Source organism: Entelurus aequoreus, linkage group LG05 (genome assembly GCF_033978785.1).
Source record: "Entelurus aequoreus isolate RoL-2023_Sb linkage group LG05, RoL_Eaeq_v1.1, whole genome shotgun sequence".
NCBI lineage: Eukaryota > Metazoa > Chordata > Actinopteri > Syngnathiformes > Syngnathidae > Entelurus > Entelurus aequoreus.
In genome coordinates, this window is record NC_084735.1 from 88,395,892 (window position 1) to 88,410,625 (window position 14,734).

The window sequence follows — 14,734 nt, forward strand, 5'->3', positions numbered from 1 at the left end:
AAAGGCGTGGGCACAAACCAACTGTGTCAAATTCGAAAGGCCTTTCCTAAACGGAGTAGGGAGTTTCATCACATATTGTCTGCTTAAAACAATGTTTTGACACCTCCGCTCCAAAGACTGTCTCATTCCACCGGAAGAGTAGCCACTAATGAGCTGTTTTGCCATCAGGCGGGCGAACAACCCATTGGCATGCAGGAGAGTCGGGTCGGGTCGTTCACCAGCCATGCCAGGCAACAACACTAAAGAACTGAAGACACCTTTTTAGAGGATTCCCATTACCTGGACGCTCGAGAAACTACTCAAATGATTGATTGATGTCAAACTCGACATACCTTACTGGCGCCGGGCAGTAGATGCAGCTTGACATAGGGGTCTGACAGCCCATTGTAGTCCATTGGCTTGAGCCCCTGGAAAGTAAGAAGGCATGGTAATGAGATGACATGTAGAAAGGTAGAATGTGTGGAGAAACATCCTAGATTGTTGTTGCTGATGCCGCTCTTAACCAATCAGTCATCATTTCGAATCGTTGGCGTAGACCTTTGACACATCTCCGCTAATTGATTATGCTTCAAAGCTCTAATTTTGCTGCTCCCGCATTTGTACGGACCCTGTAATTATGCGGTTTTGTTGTTCAGTACCCCCTCCTTATCTATTTTCAAACATAAAACAAACACCGCCCCTTCAACAGAAACATGTTATGGAGCACACCCACCTACACTGTCTACCAACGGAAGTGTGAATGTTGACGATGAAATGTATTGTGAGAAGCCGGATGTGAACAGAAGGTATGTAGGAGGTGTCCAAAGTGTGGCATGGGGGCCATTTGAGGCCCCGGAGTTTGCTTTTTTTAATTGGCCCCCCTCCAAATAAAATCGCGCTACATGTAAGGCTGGAATATACTCTCCCGTCTGACGGCGTCTTGTTTGATTTATAGTTCTTCGGCGCCAGACTTGCAATTCTCTTCCATAACACTAAGTGGCAGTGTGTCCAGAAGGAGCAACTGTAGCTGTAGTTGACTAGATATTTAACTTCAGACTGACGGCAACCACAACATCAACATCTTTGCCTACACTGGAACTAATCATTCAGAATAATCAGTTTACTTTTAATGACCGTTTTACTTATAAAGCAGAGGAAAATGCCTCCGTGAAGGACTCTGCAACTTCTAAACAAGGCATAGAGGACGTTATTATTATTTGCAACGCAATTCGGCCGTTCAAGACACGGGACAAAGGAGCTAAGTAATTAAAGGCCTACTGAAATGAATTTTTTTTATTTACACGGGGATAGCAGATCCATTCTATATGTCATACTAGATCATTTTGCGATATTGCCATATTTTTGCTGAAAGGATTTAGTATAGAACAACGACGATAAAGTTTGCAACTTTTGGTCGCTGATAAAAAAAAGCCTTGCCTATACCGGAAGTAGCGTGACGTCACAGGAGGTAGGATTCCTCCCAATTCCCCGTTGTTTACAATGGAGCGAGAGAGATTCGGACCGAGAAAGCGACGATTACCCCATTAATTTGAGCGAGGATGAAAGATTTGTGGATGAGTAACGTTAGAGTGAAGGACTACAGAGGCAGTGCAGGGTGTATCTTTTTTCGCTCTGACCGTAACTTAGGTACAAGGTCTCATTGGATTCCACACACTCTCCTTTTTCTATTGTGGATCACGGATTTGTATTTTAAACCACCTCAGATACTATATCCTCTTGAAAATGAGAGTCGAGAACGCGAAATGGACATTCACAGTGACTTTTATCTCCCCGACAATACATCAGCGAAGCTCTTTAGCTACTGAGCTAACGTGATAGCATCTGGCTCAAATGCAGATAGAAACAAAATAAATAAATCCCTGACTGGAAGGATTGACAGAAGATCAACAATACTATTAAACCATGGACATGTAAATACACGGTTAATGCTTTCCAGCCTGGCAAAGCTTAACAATGCTGTTGCTAACGACGCTGGAGCTAACTTAGCAACTTAGCAACCGGACCTTTATCATAGGATAAAAACATTAGCGCTCCACCTACGCCAGCCAGCCCTCATCTGCTCATCAACACCCGTGCTCACCTGCGTTCCAGCGATCGACGGCGCGACGAAAGACTTTACCCGATCACAGATGCGGTTGGCGGCTAGCATCGGCTAGCGCGTCTGCTATCCAAGTAAGTACTCCTAGTTGTGTTGCTACAGCCAGCCGCTAATACACCGATCCCACCTACAACTTTCTTCTTTGCAATCTCCATTGTTCATTAAACAAATTGCAAAAGATTCACCAACACAGATGTCCAGAATACTGTGGAATTGTTCGATGAAAACAGAGCAGTTTGTATGGTGACACATTGGGTACGAATACTTCCGTTGCCGTCGTGACGTCACGCGCATACGTCATCATACATAGACGTTTCCAACCGGAAGTTTAGCGGGAAATTTAAAATTGCACTTTATAAGTTAACCCGGCCGTATTGGCATGTGTTGCAATGTTAAGATTTCATCATTGATATATAAACTATCAGACTGCGTGGTCGGTAGTAGTGGCTTTCAGTAGGCCTTTAACTAAACACAACTGTTAAATAACTATTCCAACAACATGCTGGTGTTAATGTGTATGGTCCTGCACTGCAAAAAGTCAGTGTTCAAAAAGAAGAAAAAAAAAAATACAAAAATGAGGGGTATTTTATTTGAACTAAGCAAAATTATCTGCCAATAGAACAAGAAAATTTGGCTTATCAAGACTTTCCATAACAAGTAAAATTAGCTAACTTCAATGAACCCAAACATACTTAAAATAAGTATATTCTCACTAATAACAAGTGCACTCTTCTTGGTAGAAGAAAAAAAAGAAACCTTTTTGCTCATTATGTTGAAAAATATTCTTAAATTAAGTAAACGCTGGTGCCATTATCTTGACATAATGATATGCGCTCTGCATTACATTTCTTGAAACCAGCAAACTTATACAAAAAACTAATTTATTGTTCTTAATGGAAAGGCAACAAGGCAACCGCTTGTTACTCTCGGGGTCTCCTAGCCGCTCAGGCAAATCATATTGTCTAAGAATGCATTTTTCCATCGATAACATGACATCATCGCGCCAAGTGCGTGCTCTTTCAGTCAATTAGTGCGCATATATACAGCCCGGCCCCAGGCCAAAATTTTTTAAATTGTAATTTTGAAGAATTTATCTCAATGTACATGAACTATTTCTGTTAAAAATTGTTAGAAATGTTACATGTTTAAATATTAACTGTCAGTTTACTGTACTGTGCCAACTGTACTACTATATGAGTATGTATTTTCTATTGTTTCATTGAAAATAAAACATAAAAGTCCATTTGGCTGTCCTCTGCACTGTATGGAATGGCCTCAATCTCGTTACCCTGCGTAATGACAATAAAGCTGATTCTGATTCTGATTTGTTTTAATTATGAGACACAATTGTGTCAAAGTCATGATTTTTTCAATTTTTTATGCTTGAAATAAGAAATTATTACTTAAAAAAAGTAGTTTTATACTTGTGAGTGTTAATGACACAGCTTTGCAACACTAGATATTCTAGTTTCAAGCATGCTTTACTCAATATAGGTCATAAAATCTCAGCAACAAGCTGTAATATCTTACTGAGATCATTTAGGACCAAAACCCTTAAAACAAGTAAAATCCCTAACATAAAATCTGCTTAGTGAGAAGAATTATCTTATCAGACAGAAAATGAGCAAATATCACCCTTATTTGAGATATTTAATCTTACTTGGATTTCAGTTTTTGCAGTGTGGTTATTGATGTTTGGCAATAAAAGCTAAAATGAGCGTCGAAATCGTACTTTGTGACGTTCTTCTGGACGCAACAAGAACACAATAAAAACGACACATTTAGTACATATTTTTTTAGAGCGCACCGAGATATGAAGTACACTATTTTTTTCATGCAAATGTTTAATCCAGGGGTCCCCAAACTTTTTGACTCGGAGGCGGCATTGGGATGAAAATTTTTTGGCCGGGTGCTGGGCTGTATATATATATAAACAGTCGTGGTCAAAAGTGTAAATACACACAAAGAACATAATGTCATGGCTGTCTTGAGTTTCCAATAATTTCTACAACTCTTATTTTTTTGTGATAGAGTGATTGGAGCACATACTTGTTTGTCACAAAAAACATTCATGAAGTTTGGTTCTTTTATGAATTTATTATGGGTCTACTGAAAATGTGAGCAAATCTGCTGGGTCAAAAGTATACATACAGCAATGTTAATATTTGGTTACATGTCCTTTGGCAAGTTTCACTGCAATAAGGCACTTTTGGTAGCCATCCACAAGCTTCTGGTTGAATTTTTGACCACTCCTCTTGACAAAATTGGTGCAGTTCAGCTAAATTTGTTGGTTTTCTGACATGGACTTGTTTCTTCAGCATTGTCCACACGTTTAAGTCAGGACTTTGGGAAGGCCGTTCTAAAACCTTAATTCTAGCCTGATTTAGCCATTCCTTTACCACTTTTGACGTGTGTTTGGGGTCATTGTCCTGTTGGAACACCCAACTGCGCCCAAGACCCAACCTCCGGGCTGATGATTTTAGGTTGTCCTGAAGAATTTGGAGGTAATCCTCCTTTTTCATTGTCCCATTTACTCTCTGCAAAGCACCAGTTCCATTGGCAGAAAAACAGGCCCAGAGCATAACACTACCACCACCATGCTTTACGGTAGGTATTGTGTTCCTGGGATTAAAGGCCTCACCTTTTCTCCTCCAAACATACTTTTTACCTTCACTTAAGTATTTTTGTAAAAAGGGAATGCTACTTTTACATGAGTACATTTATGTATATCTATAGCTACAGTTTCCATCTTAAAGATCTAATACAATTATTTGGGAATGTCCGGCGGGCCAGATTGAACAGCTTAACGGGCCGCATGTGGCCCCCGGGCCTTAATTTGCCCAGGTCTGGTGTAGACAAAAGCTCTGTATGTCTGTATATTTTTTCAAGTAAACAATTGTTCTAATGCGTGGCACCTTGAGACGAGAATATATGTTGATTGTGTCACGGCTTGTTACACCGGGCCGTGCCTTTTTCTTTGCCCAATATGACTGTAAAGCCAATACATTCCCGCAGTGAAATAAAACGAGGGTATTTCTCACTGAGTCTTGAGAGTCCAGTGGGTTGAAATGAGCTTGTTTGGACTTAAAAGTGGCGTTATTTAAAAAAAAAAAAAGACATTAGCTACACATGCAACCCTGACGTCCTTTTTAAAGGTACAAATCTGACGACCAGAAGTAAATATAAACAAACCCTATTTTACATTTCCTTGACTCAATTCAGCCATGCTGTGTCACTAAAGGTTTGCGAAGCCTTACAAGAGACACGACGCGGCTGTCGTAAACAGTCTGGAGTCAATTTACGACCCCAATCTCCGCGTGACCCTCCTCCTGTCTGCCACCTTGTTTCCTCCCATCCACGCCACATCCTGGGTGAGTTATCGCCGCTACGCCCGTGTATATCGCACTTGATCCGAATCACTTTTCATATTCGAACACAAATCAGCAGGCCTGGCCCTAACCAATCTGGCGTCCTAGGCAAGATTTTAGGTGGCGCCCCCCCCACATCGGCAGTGATGTGTATATACTCACAAGAAACCGAATAGCTTTGTCTTTGACCTTTTTTTTTTACTTACAGAAAGAAAATTAACATATTATATGAGAATGCTATGTTATGATTATCTTTAACCGAATCACAGCAGTGCTCAAATTAAAAAACAGCATTCCCTCTCATGTGATATTGCTTAATTAACATTAATGACGTGCACTTTAACAACTAGGCTTACAACTATACCTAATATATAAAGGGGTGGATAAGTGACTATTACCTGCAGGGCAAACATTAGCTAACCAGAAGGCAATAACAATGTAAACAAAAAACACCTGCTTAAAAGATCTAATACAAATGTCCCTGAGGAATGTAAGGTGGGAGTACTGTAATTACCTAACGTTACATTATTATTTTCCATAACAATTTAGCCCCCTCCACAATATTAACCCGACGTTAAAACAGAACTAGCTATTTATTGATTAGCAATTGCCGAATCATGTAACATTAGCTTAATGCTAAAAAGCCAGGTTACTGTCACATTCTGTAACAGACAAATAATTTCATGTAGGCTAACGTTACCTCCCTGCTACCTCTGTCTTTTTCTCGTTTCTCCTCTTCTTTTCTCTTTTTTCTTCCCTGGGCACCTGACAGTTTTGGCCGTTTTGACATCTTGCGTTGATTTTTTGATGCGGTGACGTCCATAAAGAGTCATGATACAGGAAGGGAGGGGGCGCACCGTGTGGGGTGGGGGTGGGGGTGGGGGGGGGGGGGGGGGTTGGGGGGCGTAATGTTGTAACAAATATAAATTCTATTAAATAGGCTTTACTTTGCATTTTAATTAACGTGGGATTATCAGTGTTTGCAAATCAGTGTTTGATATCGCTGCCGTTTCTACGTTCTTTGACTTGTTTTCCCGCACAGCAGCTGATTGGAGAGGTTTGGAATGGAGAGCAGAATTTTGAATACTAGCTTGATCATAATTACAGAGGCTTTCATACAGATGACCCAGGCAGATGGGCAACATGCATCAGGATGTCTATTTGCCGTCTGACTCACACGTAATCAATCCTTTGCTTCCAATTGACCAATCATCCGCTACCTCTCCTAGATTATAAATAGCATTATGGATCAAAAGAAGAGTGATTGCCTTTCAATCCACAACACTCAAACTTCCTGTTCTTTGGATGCTTGTGATACTTCTAGATCTTTTAAAGCCGTGGTGTCAAAGTCAGGGAATTATCTATGGTCCCCGGGATGATATTTGATTAGTATTAGAGCCGGCCCACAGGCCGCAGCCGCCTGTCCATTACCAGCGATAAATGCATTATTCTAATGACAAAAATCTGATTTATATCCAAAAGCTGTTGTTGGTGTGGACATACTGTTGCTTAAGTTTTTCGTTTTTTCTGTTAGCGTGTGCTTTTTGTCACTAGTTTTACGTTAAAACTACTCGTGACATGTTCAAGAAGTTGTGTAAAGCCCGAGAAAAGAAAAACCTACAATATAACGCAAAAAGGGTAAAGTTCCACACTTAATCTCAATTTCTTCGGGAGTTTTTATATTTTTGTCCATTTCCCAGCGATAAATGCATTATTCTAATGACAAAAATCGGATTTATATCCAAATGTTGTTGTTGGTGTGGACATACTGTTGCCTAAGTTCTTGTGCTTTTTGTTACTAGTTTTACATTAAAACTACTCACGACATGTTCAAGAAATTGTGTAAAGCCCGAGAAAAAAAAACCTACAACATTATAACGCAAAAAGGTTAAAGTTCCGGCCTTTTTCTCAATTTCTTTCGGCGGTTTTTATTATTTTTGTCCATTTCCCAGCAATAAATGCATTAGTCTAATGACAAAAATCAGATTTATATCCAACATTTTTTTTTCTAGCTTGTGCTTTTATTTACTAGTTTTACGTTAAAATTACTGTTCAAGAAATTGTGTAAAGCCTTAGAAAAAACCCTTACTACATTATAACGCAAAAAGGGTAAAGTTCTGGACTTGTTCTCAATTTCTTTTGACGGTTTTAATATTTTTGTCCATTTCCCAGCGATAAATGCATTTTTCTAATGACAAAAATCTGATTTATATCCAAAAGCTGTTGTTGGTGTGGACATACTGTTGCTTAAGTTTTTTGTTTTTTCTGTTAGCGTGTGCTTTTTGTCACTAGTTTTACGTTAAAACTACTCGTGACATGTTCAAGAAATTGTGTAAAGCCAGAGAAAAGAAAAACCTACAATATAACGCAAAAAGGGTAAAGTTCCACACTTAATCTCAATTTCTTCGGGAGTTTTTATATTTTTGTCCATTTCCCAGCGATAAATGCATTATTCTAATGATAAAAATCGGATTTATATCCAAATGTTGTTGTTGGTGTGGACATACTGTTGCCTAAGGTCTTGTGCTTTTTGTTACTAGTTTTAAATTAAAACTACTCACGACAACTTTAAGAAATTGTGTAAAGCCTGAGAAAAAAACCCTACAACATTATAACGCAAAAAGGTTAAAGTTCCAGCCTTTTTCTCAATTTCTTTTGCCGGTTTTTATTATTTTTGTCCATTTCCCAGCAATAAATGCATTAGTCTAATGAAAAAAATCAGATTTATATCCAACATTTTTTTTTCTAGCTTGTGCTTTTATTTACTAGTTTTACGTTAAAATTACTGTTCAAGAAATTGTGTAAAGCCTTAGAAAAAACCCTTACTACATTATAACGCAAAAAGGGTAAAGTTCTGGACTTATTCTCAATTTCTTTTGACGGTTTTAATATTTTTGTCCATTTCCCAGCGATAAATGCATTTTTCTAATGACAAAAATCTGATTTATATCCAAAAGTTGTTGTTGGTGTGGACATACTGTTGCTTAAGTTTTTTTTAGTTCTTTTTTTAGCTTGTGCTTTTTGTTACTAGTTTTACGTTTAAAACTACTCATGACATGTTCAAGAAATTGTGTAAAGCCCGATTAAAAAAACCCTACTACATTATAGCGTAAAAAGGGTAAAGTTCCTGCCTTTTTGTCAATTTCTTTCGGCGGTTTTTATTATTTTTGTCCATTTCCCAGCGATAAATGCATTATTCTAATGACAAAAATCGGATTTATATCCAAATGTTGTTGTTGGTGTGGACATACTGTTGCCTAAGGTCTTGTGCTTTTTGTTACTAGTTTTAAATTAAAACTACTCACGACAACTTCAAGAAATTGTGTAAAGCCCGAGAAAAAAACCCCTACAACATTATAACGCAAAAAGGTTAAAGTTCCAGCCTTTTTCTCAATTTCTTTCGCCGGTTTTTATTATTTTTGTCCATTTCCCAGCAATAAATGCATTAGTCTAATGACAAAAATCAGATTTATATCCAACATTTTTTTTTCTAGCTTGTGCTTTTATTTACTAGTTTTACGTTAAAATTACTGTTCAAGAAATTGTGTAAAGCCTTAGAAAAAACCCTTACTACATTATAACGCAAAAAGGGTAAAGTTCTGGACTTGTTCTCAATTTCTTTTGACGGTTTTAATATTTTTGTCCATTTCCCAGCGATAAATGCATTTTTCTAATGACAAAAATCTGATTTATATCCAAAAGCTGTTGTTGGTGTGGACATACTGTTGCTTAAGTTTTTCGTTTTTTCTGTTAGCGTGTGCTTTTTGTCACTAGTTTTACGTTAAAACTACTCATGACATGTTCAAGAAATTGTGTAAAGCCAGAGAAAAGAAAAACCTACAATATAACACAAAAAGGGTAAAGTTCCACACTTAATCTCAATTTCTTCGGCAGTTTTTATATTTTTGTCCATTTCCCAGCGATAAATGCATTATTCTAATGACAAAAATCGGATTTATATCCAAATGTTGTTGTTGGTGTGGACATACTGTTGCCTAAGTTCTTGTGCTTTTTGTTACTAGTTTTACGTTTAAAACTACTCATGACATGTTCAAGAAATTGTGTAAAGCCCGAGAAAAAACCCCCTACAACATTATAACGCAAAAAGGTTAAAGTTCCAGCCTTTTTCTCAATTTCTTTCGGCGGTTTTTATTATTTTTGTCCATTTCCCAGCGATAAATGCATTAGTCTAATGACAAAAATCAGATTTATATCTAAACATTTTTTTTGCTAGCTTGTGCTTTTATTTACTAGTTTTACATTAAAACTACTGTTCAAGAAATTGTGTAAAGCCTGAGAAAAAAACCCTACTACATTATAATGCAAAAAGGGTAAAGTTTTGTACTTGTTCTCAATTTCTTTCTGCGGTTTTTATCATTTTTGTCCATTTCCCAGCGATAAATGCATTATTCTAATGACAAAAATCTGATTTATATCCAAAAGTTGTTGTGTGGACATACTGTTGCTTAAGTTTTTTTAGTTCTTTTTTTAGCTTGTGCTTTTTGTTACTAGTTTTACGTTTAAAACTACTCATGACATGTTCAAGAAATTGTGTAAAGCCCGATTAAAAAAACCCTACTACATTATAGCGTAAAAAGGGTAAAGTTCCTGCCTTTTTCTCAATTTCTTTCAGTAGTTTTTATTATTTTTGTCCATTTCCCAGCGATAAATGCATTATTGAAATGACAAAAATCTGATTTATATCCAAATGTTGTTGTTGGTGTGGGCATACCGTTGCCTAAGTTCTTGTACTTTTTGTTACTAGTTTTACGTTAAAATTACTCATGACATGTTCAAGAAATTGTGTAAAACCCAAGAAAAAAAACCCTACTACATTTTAATGCAAAAAAGGGTAAAGTTCCGGATTTGTTCTCAATTTCTTTCGGCGGTTTTAATATTTTTGTCCATTTCCCAGCGATAAATGCATTATTCTAATGACAAAAATCGGATTTATATCCAAATGTTGTTGTTGGTGTGGACATACTGTTGCCTAAGGTCTTGTGCTTTTTGTTACTAGTTTTAAATTAAAACTACTCACGACAACTTCAAGAAATTGTGTAAAGCCCGAGAAAAAAACCCCTACAACATTATAACGCAAAAAGGTTAAAGTTCCAGCCTTTTTCTCAATTTCTTTCGCCGGTTTTTATTATTTTTGTCCATTTCCCAGCAATAAATGCATTAGTCTAATGACAAAAATCAGATTTATATCCAACATTTTTTTTTCTAGCTTGTGCTTTTATTTACTAGTTTTACGTTAAAATTACTGTTCAAGAAATTGTGTAAAGCCTTAGAAAAAACCCTTACTACATTATAACGCAAAAAGGGTAAAGTTCTGGACTTGTTCTCAATTTCTTTTGACGGTTTTAATATTTTTGTCCATTTCCCAGCGATAAATGCATTTTTCTAATGACAAAAATCTGATTTATATCCAAAAGCTGTTGTTGGTGTGGACATACTGTTGCTTAAGTTTTTCGTTTTTTCTGTTAGCGTGTGCTTTTTGTCACTAGTTTTACGTTAAAACTACTCATGACATGTTCAAGAAATTGTGTAAAGCCAGAGAAAAGAAAAACCTACAATATAACACAAAAAGGGTAAAGTTCCACACTTAATCTCAATTTCTTCGGCAGTTTTTATATTTTTGTCCATTTCCCAGCGATAAATGCATTATTCTAATGACAAAAATCGGATTTATATCCAAATGTTGTTGTTGGTGTGGACATACTGTTGCCTAAGTTCTTGTGCTTTTTGTTACTAGTTTTACGTTTAAAACTACTCATGACATGTTCAAGAAATTGTGTAAAGCCCGAGAAAAAACCCCCTACAACATTATAACGCAAAAAGGTTAAAGTTCCAGCCTTTTTCTCAATTTCTTTCGGCGGTTTTTATTATTTTTGTCCATTTCCCAGCGATAAATGCATTAGTCTAATGACAAAAATCAGATTTATATCTAAACATTTTTTTTGCTAGCTTGTGCTTTTATTTACTAGTTTTACATTAAAACTACTGTTCAAGAAATTGTGTAAAGCCTGAGAAAAAAACCCTACTACATTATAATGCAAAAAGGGTAAAGTTTTGTACTTGTTCTCAATTTCTTTCTGCGGTTTTTATCATTTTTGTCCATTTCCCAGCGATAAATGCATTATTCTAATGACAAAAATCTGATTTATATCCAAAAGTTGTTGTGTGGACATACTGTTGCTTAAGTTTTTTTAGTTCTTTTTTTAGCTTGTGCTTTTTGTTACTAGTTTTACGTTTAAAACTACTCATGACATGTTCAAGAAATTGTGTAAAGCCCGATTAAAAAAACCCTACTACATTATAGCGTAAAAAGGGTAAAGTTCCTGCCTTTTTCTCAATTTCTTTCAGTAGTTTTTATTATTTTTGTCCATTTCCCAGCGATAAATGCATTATTGAAATGACAAAAATCTGATTTATATCCAAATGTTGTTGTTGGTGTGGGCATACCGTTGCCTAAGTTCTTGTACTTTTTGTTACTAGTTTTACGTTAAAATTACTCATGACATGTTCAAGAAATTGTGTAAAACCCAAGAAAAAAAAACCCTACTACATTTTAATGCAAAAAAGGGTAAAGTTCCGGATTTGTTCTCAATTTCTTTCGGCGGTTTTAATATTTTTGTCCATTTCCCAGCGATAAATGCATTATTCTAATGACAAAAATCAGATTTATATCCAAAAGTTGTTGTTGGTGTGGACATACTGTTGCTTAAGTTTTTTTTTTAGCTTGTGCTTTTTGTTACTAGTTTTACATTAAAACTACTCATGACATGTTCAAGAAATTGTGTAAAGCCAGAGGAAAAAAACCCTACTACATTATAGCGTAAAAAGGGTAAAGTTCCTGCCTTTTTCTCAATTTCTTTCGGCGGTTTTTATTATTTTTGTCCATTTCCCAGCGATAAATGCATTATTGAAATGACAAAAATCTGATTTATATCCAAATGTTGTTGTTGGTGTGGACATATCGTTGCCTAAGTTCTTGTGCTTTTTGTTACTAGTTTTACGTTAAAACTACTCATGGCATGTTCAAGAAATTGTGTAAAACCCAAGAAAAAAAACCCTACTACATTTTAACGCAAAAAAGGGTAAAGTTCCGGACTTGTTCTCAATTTCTTTCTGCAGTTTTTATTATTTTTGTCCATTTCCCAGCGATAAATGCATTAGTCTAATGACAAAAATCTGATTTATATCCAAATGTTGTTGTTGGTGTGGACATATCGTTGCCTAAGTTCTTATGCTTTTTGTTACTAGTTTTACGTTAAAACCACTCATTGCATGTTCAAGAAATTGTGTAAAACCCAAGAAAAAAACCCTACTACAAACCCCGCCTCGCCCTGACAGCAGTCCTGAATATTTCTGATACAGAAAAGGGTTCAGCAGTAGACCACATTATCAGCTGGGCCCAAGGTTGCCTACATCAAATCATGGCACCTTCTACATCCCTGTTGTGACTACCAAGAGAGTAAACATTGGGAAACTTAGCCACCCTGCTAACCTAAACAATCTCATTCCTATTATCTCCAAATCAAAGCCAACATCGAAGCCTGTCAATAACACCATCAGGATGGGTCTGCTCAATGTCAGGTCTCTGAATAGCAAATCATTTTTAGTCAATGATTTTATTAGCACTTCTAAACTTGACTTTATGTTTTTAACTGAAACATGGCTGGAACAAAATAACAGTGCAAGCATTCTGATCGAGACAGCACCCCCCAACTATAACTTCATTGATATATGTAGATCGGGGAAAAGAGGTGGAGGGGTTGCTGCTATATTTAAAAACATGTTTCAGGGGAAACAGATGTCACTCGGTGAGTTTACATCATTTGAATACCTGTGTGCTGTGTTGAAATGCTCTCCCAAAATTCTCTTGTTAATTATCTACAGGCCACCTAAATATTCTGCAAATTTTTTTGATGATTTTACTGAACTATTGTCTAGCATCTCCACTGACTTTGACTGCCTGGTTATAACTGGTGATTTTAATTTTCATATTGACGATTTAAATGACAAGGGCGCAAAAGAACTTTTTACTATTTTAGACACATTTGAACTGTCTCAACATGTGAAAGAGGCTACACATTATAAGGGACACACCCTGGACCTGATTATCACAAAAGGTCTCAATGTTTCTGATGTTCTTGTGATTGATCCTTCATTGTCTGATCATTTCTGTGTTTTCTTTAATATTTCTGTAATTCCGGACACACAAACAGAATCAAAGAATGTCAAAAAGCGGTACATAAATGAACATGCTAATGTCCTCTTTAAAAACGCCATCTCCTCACTACCACCTCTAAACCCATGTCATGCTGATGATCTTGTAAGCAACTTTAATTCCAAAATTGTGAATATCATAGATATCATTGCACCTGTTACAGTTAAAACGATTTCTGGCAAGCAAAAGGCACCCTGGAGAAAATCTGCTGCTGTAACAGCCCAGAGAAGAGAGTGCAGGAAGGCTGAACGAATCTGGCGGAATACAAAACTTCATATTCACCATGACATCTATAAAGAGAGCCTCCAGGCCTACAATTTAGTCTTAAAAAGTGCTAGAGAAACATTCTTCTCCAATATCATAAACAGCAACACAAATAAGGCCAAAACCCTATTCACAATCGTTGACAGACTGACTAAACCCCCAACACAAATACCAGCCGAACTCCATTCCACGCAGAAATGCAATGACTTTGCATTCTTTTATACTGATAAAATTGAAGGCATCAGACGCACCATCAATATCTCAAGTAAAAAAGTTGGATCACCACCCCATTTAGGCAAAAGTAACACAGCAATGATGGCAAGCTTTAATGCCATAGACTCTAAAACTCTAGTGGAAACGGTGACAGCTCTAAAGTCATCCACCTGCTGCCTTGATGTTTTACCTACCAACTTCTTTAAGAATGTTTTTGACTGCCTATCAACAGACATCTTGCAAATAGTTAATAATTCTATTAAATCGGGCAATTTCCCGAAGGCTTTCAAAACTGCAGTCATTAAACCTCTTCTAAAAAAGCAGAGCCTAGATGCCTCTGTTATCAACAACTACAGACCAATTTCAAATCTACCATTCATAAGTAAAATAATTGAGAAAGTTGTCCTCCAACAACTAAATCACTTCTTGGCTTCTACTGGCTGCCACAACAACTTCCAGTCAGGATTTCGACCTCTTCATAGCACAGAGACGGCCCTTCTTAAAGTTATAAATGACATCCGTCTAAACACAGACTCTGGCAAAACTTCAGTATTAATG

At 36.8% G+C, this 14,734-nt stretch overlaps 1 protein-coding gene across 1 annotated transcript in view; it reads right to left on the bottom strand.

Annotated features, from left to right (window-relative positions):
* Window positions 1–14,734, bottom strand: part of LOC133649993 (double C2-like domain-containing protein beta) — a 78,139-nt gene that overhangs the window by 28,268 nt on the left and 35,137 nt on the right. Inside the window, exon 4 of the mRNA XM_062046708.1 lies at window positions 333–407. Coding sequence (XP_061902692.1) covers window positions 333–407 — 75 coding nt within the window. The remainder of the gene's footprint in view (window positions 1–332; window positions 408–14,734) is intronic.